This window comes from Sinocyclocheilus rhinocerous, unplaced genomic scaffold (genome assembly GCF_001515625.1).
Source record: "Sinocyclocheilus rhinocerous isolate Xijiao unplaced genomic scaffold, SAMN03320098_v1.1 scaffold133, whole genome shotgun sequence".
NCBI lineage: Eukaryota > Metazoa > Chordata > Actinopteri > Cypriniformes > Cyprinidae > Sinocyclocheilus > Sinocyclocheilus rhinocerous.
Genome location: NW_015628317.1, coordinates 174,924 through 181,168, shown reverse-complemented (window position 1 = coordinate 181,168; position 6,245 = coordinate 174,924). Strand labels below are relative to the sequence as shown.

The window sequence follows — 6,245 nt, the reverse complement described above, 5'->3', positions numbered from 1 at the left end:
TTGTGAAATTATTCAGTCTAAAGGCTATCTGCTATTCATTTTCATACTGGAGAAGGCATGACAATGAAGGAAATCTAATACTCCTCTCCCTCCTCTTCTCCTTCTCCCTCGACTGAATCTACACCCACCTCCTCATAATCTTTCTCCAGGGCTGCCATGTCTTCTCTAGCCTCAGAGAACTCTCCCTCCTCCATACCTTCACCTACGTACCAGTGCACAAAGGCACGCTTAGCGTACATCAGATCAAACTTATGATCAAGTCTGGCCCAAGCCTCCGCAATAGCAGTGGTGTTGCTTAGCATGCACACCGCTCGCTGCACCTTAGCCAAATCACCTCCAGGTACAACGGTAGGGGGCTGGTAGTTGATACCGACCTTGAAACCAGTTGGACACCAGTCCACAAACTGGATGGAGCGCTTGGTCTTTATGGTGGCAATAGCAGCATTTACATCTTTAGGTACAACATCACCACGGTACAACAGACAGCAAGCCATGTACTTGCCGTGACGTGGGTCACATTTGACCATCTGATTAGACGGCTCAAAGCAAGCATTAGTGATCTCAGACACTGAGAGCTGCTCATGGTAAGCTTTCTCAGCAGAGATCACAGGAGCGTAAGTTGCTAAAGGAAAATGGATACGTGGATACGGCACCAAGTTGGTCTGGAACTCAGTTAAGTCAACATTCAGGGCGCCGTCGAACCGTAGGGAGGCAGTAATGGAGGACACGATCTGACCTATCAACCTGTTAAGGTTGGTGTAAGTGGGACGCTCGATATCAAGGTTTCTACGGCAGATGTCATAGATGGCCTCATTGTCGACCATGAAAGCACAGTCTGAGTGCTCGAGGGTGGTGTGGGTGGTAAGAATGGAGTTGTAGGGCTCCACCACAGCAGTAGACACCTGTGGAGCTGGGTAGATGGAGAACTCAAGCTTAGATTTCTTTCCATAATCAACAGAAAGGCGCTCCATCAGTAACGAGGTGAAGCCAGAACCAGTTCCTCCTCCAAAGCTGTGGAACACCAAGAAGCCCTGAAGTCCAGTGCACTGGTCAGCCTATGAAGAGAGGGAATGGAAAGAAACAGTTATCAAGTCTACCATATTTAATATTGAGTTAAAACCTAAACAAATGTTGAATGTAAACAGGCTGACTGCGATTACAAGGATGGCTTACCAGTTTGCGAACCCTGTCAAGAACCAGATCAATGATCTCTTTGCCAATAGTGTAATGGCCACGAGCGTAGTTGTTAGCTGCATCCTCCTTTCCGGTGATCAGCTGCTCAGGGTGGAAAAGCTGACGGTAAGTTCCAGTGCGAACCTCATCTGAACCGCAAAAAAGAGTGGAGAGAATGAAAGCTGTGAAGCTTGTGGATTAACAATAAGAGACGACTAATCAGGCAATTACTAACCAATCACAGTGGGCTCCAGATCTACAAACACGGCCCTGGGAACATGCTTGCCAGCTCCTGTCTCACTGAAAAAAGTGTTGAAGGAGTCGTCCCCTCCACCAATAGTCTTATCACTGGGCATCTGTCCATCCGGCTGAATCCCATGCTCAAGGCAGTAAAGTTCCCAGCAGGCGTTGCCAATCTGGACACCGGCTTGACCCACATGAATGGAAATACACTCACGCTGTTGTGGAAAAGGAAAATAAATGACTCTGTCATAAACATTTATCCTGAAAATTAGGATAATTACCAGTACTGAGACACAATGAAGCTTTATAAAATGTAATTTTCAAATGATATATCTGATTACACAACATATTGAATTCAAATTCATATTAATTTTCTAACAAACGTAGAAAAGTAATTATCCAAGCTAGGCAACAATGGCATGCAATGTGCAAATACCGTAATCAGTTTTTGAAAAATATATAACATAGCTATTTAGCTGTAGCTTTTTAGGCTCTCAAACCAGAAATGTTGTCTTATGAATAATAGACAGCTCATCATGCTTCTCTGACTCCTAACACTAGCAACAATAATTACAAGAACTGTGCAAAACCCTCTGATTAAAGCGCAAAACAGTCAAATAAGATGAACATTACAAGGCAGAAAATTAACAGAGAAATTAAAGTATTCACTTACCATTTTGTCGTTTTTCCCAGCTGCTGCAGACGCTGATATGTGCTGATCTCACTGCAGAGAAGATGGAGATGTCGCTATGACAGAGCAAGCTGCAGGAGGGAGTGGCTCAGCTTATGAACAACCAAATACATCTTCTGAAAACACTCCAAACAAAATACAGTACAATGCACAGAAACTATAAGCTAGATTACAAACATCACACAAAGTGGCATTCGTGTAATATTATTAGACTGAATTAAACCTGCATCCTAAAAATCATTTAAAATTATATTTGAACATTATGTCATTCGTGTTGTTGTTTTTTAATAAACCTACTTAACACAATTCTTATAACACATTCAGAACAGACCGATAGTTACACATGAATAACAATAGACGCGTTTTAGATGCTTTGATGCAGCCGCACCTTATCATTCTGATCCATGCAAACATAATGTGTTTTAAAACCTAATAAGCTGCCTAGAAAATATTTCTAGGGCCAATCTAAACGCACCAGGGCCACCGCCCGTCTCTGCTGCAGTAGATGACGTCACAATGCTGCAGACTACCAAAAAACTGTTCAACAAGCACCATGTATTCTGTAGAATGTAAAATAAATCTTTCTGATTTTGAAAGAGAACTTGAACCGACTGACTCAGTGTCATAGCTATAGCGCTTTTATTTCAGTTTTAAAGTGTAGCCTACATAAAATGCGCTGGGAATTCTATAAAGTAATAATTATTTCAAATTATCCCCAGAGATTATTCATAAATCAACGGCATGCAGAAAGCCTGAATGAAACAAGTGTTGTAGCCTAGTAGGTCACATATCCTGAGACGCTCTGTCGCGCTATAAAAGCGGCTCGACTCGAGGATTGCGCGCAGTTACTACATCGACTCTTCGCCGTCGACAACAGTAACGCAGTACAGCAAAATATTGTTTCCAGATTATTCCAACGTATACGAAAATGGTGAGTAGCTGACTAGCTGTATTATTACATTTTAGGCTATATTATTTTAAAGAAAGCATATGCTAAATCTTGTGTAGCCTACATTATAATTATGAGGCAGGTTACAGAGGGAGCACTACACCTGTGCCATCGCTTTAATAAACTGCATCTGCTCGATATATTCCTGCGGAATATTCTAGTGAATATTGTTGACTCTGCTATTTTGTATCGGGATGTGTGACCGCTTTTCGTCTGTTAGATGCTGATGAACTGTTAGTATATGCTCTTTGTGATTTTCAGTTTTCAATCGAGGTATTTATTTGGCGCGACTCAATCGTTAAAATGACTGATAATATTTTACGTCGAAGCGAAGATGATTATTTAAACACGGCGATAGGCTACAATATTAAAACACCTATACAATGTATAATACACAATTGTGGTCAAATAGGCTACGTTTTAAATATATAAGACCTTTTGACGGTCAAATCCATTGATTGTTAAGTAACAGAGGTTTAATTCACCAGGACATTTATTTATTTATGTTTGGACTAAAGACGTTTGGTTTTGTTTAGAACTATCCTTGCTTATAGGAATCGTTTATTGTTTTGTGAAATTTAAACATAAAGGCATAGCAGTGAGTGCACACTGCAGCATATGCAGACAGTCATAATCGCATTAAATGCACTACTCCAAATAAATAATCTACCCTGACCAGCTAAGCCCAGGAAACATATGCTGTAGCCTATAGAAACAGTATTCTTCAGAGTGTAACAGTGCTTTAAACAAATTCAGTTATTCCCATCAGCAAAGAAATTATGTATAAACCCAGAATAATAAGCCTCGGTATGGATTGAATTTATATTGCATAGACTGTAGACTGAAACATAGTGCTGCAATTTGGTAAAATGGCTGAAACCCATGTTGCCAGGCAAGAAATAGGGAACAGCCGGGTGGAGCTTGAGCTTTTCAAATAGGAGAGCAGGAGGCAGGTGGCATCCATGGTTGCTCTTGCCTCTGTGGCCATATTCAGTCTTATACCTAAAGCAAAGAATTGCATGTTATTATGTCAAATTTATTTCAACACCCAATTTACATTTGCAAAGTATGTGCATTTCTATCTTAAAAACACGTAGTAAGTCAAAATGATATAAGGCTGCAACTATTATATAATAAAACTGTTGCTTTTCTTCTTTAAAGCAGTGTGAGTGTATTTCCATTCATGTGGGGCAAGCTATTTTATATCGTCTGGCATTTCACATTGCATGCCATTGTTGCCTAGCTTGGATAATTACACATCTGAAAATGGTGTTGGTTCATATTTTTATAGTTACGGGTGTCATAGCACAACTTACAATGTTTACCTAATAACATGTTTTGTTAGAAAATTAATATGAATTTGAATTAAATATGGTGTGTAATCAAATATATCATTTGAAAATTACATTTTATAAAGCCTCATTGTGTCTCAGTACTGGTAATTATCCTAATTTTCAGGATAAATGTTTATGACAGAGTCATTTATTTTCAGCGGTGTGCATGCTAAGCAACACCACTGCTATTGCGGAGGCTTGGGCCAGGCTTGATCATAAGTTCGATCTGATGTATGCTAAGCGTGCCTTTGTGCACTGGTACGTAGGTGAAGGTATGGAGGAGGGAGAGTTCTCTGAGGCTAGAGAAGACATGGCAGCCCTGGAGAAAGATTATGAGGAGGTGGGTGTAGATTCAGTCGAGGGAGAAGGAGAAGAGGAGGGAGAGGAGTATTAAGATCATTTTTTCTTCTCCAGGTCAGTTACAGCTTTGCATCATTAATCAGTTTTAGTCAGAAATGTAAACGAAATGAGGCGTTAAAGGTGACAAGTGACGTGTCAAGTGAGTATTCAGTTTGTAAAGAATATGTAGTAAACATTTGTTCTTTAGATCATGTCAATCACATATTTAATGCTGTAGGCAACTGAGATTGAGTCTTATTTTGTGATTCCTCCAATTAGTGTGTGTAGATCACATAAAATTATGCACTGACCTTACTGACGTCTGCAATAAAGTGATCATTTCAAGACACGAGTTGCATATGCTTTCACTGACACCCCATTAAAACATTCACTTTATATACACACACACACACAAAATATATACACATCTTCATAGACATATGAGAATGTCTATTTTCTTTTCCCCTAATGACATACTGCAGTTAAAGGTGGGGTAAGTGATTTCCTTCATGATGTATTGACACAAATTTCAAATGATTTTCAGCGGTCGCTTTGTCGCGTCCAGTGTAGACAGACTTTAGCTGTTGCAGCGCAGACATGGTGTTCCTCACCTATTGAGAAGAAACAAAGCAACCTCGGCGTCCGATCGCAGGCCTTCCGCTCCTTGAGTTCTCTCCAGCGCTGGAAAGTTGATCCGATATTTACACGGGTCCTACTTCTTGCCTTATTGTTCCGCAGACATTTTCCTCTTTTGTTTTTTATCCGCCATCTCTATCTTTCTGTCGCTCGGCTCACTAATGTCCATCCTGTGCACTGAATGCTCTCTCCTCCACATCATGAGTAGACATGCCCAGGGCCGCATCAACCATTGGGCTAGGCACGGACAAGGAGGGGGCCCGTGATTGGCTGTGGGGTATTTTGACTGGTTTAATTGTTTACATCAAGACTAGCAATGTGTGCTAGTAAAGTAAATAAAGTCAATTTTGATTTCATGCGGACTTTAAATAGGATTTTTATCCTATCAAAATTAGGAGTATAATTTTGATAGGATAAAAATATATATTATATCAAAATATATATTATATTTGTAATAGGGGGCCCTGCAGTGAGTCATAGCCCCGGGGCCCTGTAAGGTCTTAATGCGGCCCTGGACACGCCCCTTACTGCTGATTGGCTACAAGTTTTTTTGCTAGTCGGCCCGAATCAGTTTTCTAAAGCGTTTTTGAAAAATCGCTTACCCCACCTTTAAACATTTAACATGAAGTATACCATATTCTAAAATTAATATCACAAAAGAATAAGACAAAATTAATTTAACACATTTGAGAATTTACTTCTAAGTAGTGATTGACAAAATATCAATTAGATTCACATTACAAATTGTATTAAGGATTGCATTTACAATATAATACTCCTATAATATCTACTGAACATTAAAATGGTAACGTTTAAATGGTTAAAAAATAAATAAACAGTCAAATGTCATTTTACTTATGTATTTAAAAAAGTGGGACTG

At 39.7% G+C, this 6,245-nt stretch overlaps 1 protein-coding gene across 1 annotated transcript; it reads right to left on the bottom strand.

Moving 5' to 3' along the window:
- On the bottom strand, positions 1-2,674 carry LOC107737359 (tubulin alpha chain-like). Its single transcript, XM_016548840.1, has 4 exons — positions 2,090-2,674; positions 1,409-1,631; positions 1,174-1,322; positions 1-1,055 (listed from the first exon to the last, which is right to left on the bottom strand). Exons 1-4 carry the CDS (start codon positions 2,090-2,092, stop codon positions 75-77), a joined length of 1,356 nt encoding a protein of 451 aa, XP_016404326.1. The 5' UTR covers positions 2,093-2,674; the 3' UTR covers positions 1-74.
- Between the last annotated feature and the right edge of the window lie 3,571 nt (positions 2,675-6,245).

What these genes read in the sequence shown, in the direction of transcription:
- LOC107737359 (XM_016548840.1), bottom strand. An exon ending in TCTGGAGCCCACTGTGATTG is followed by an intron (nt 1,323 to 1,408) that starts GTTAGTAATTGC and finishes TTTGCGGTTCAG; the next exon opens with ATGAGGTTCGCACTGGAACT. An exon ending in TTGACAGGGTTCGCAAACTG is followed by an intron (nt 1,056 to 1,173) that starts GTAAGCCATCCT and finishes CTCTCTTCATAG; the next exon opens with GCTGACCAGTGCACTGGACT.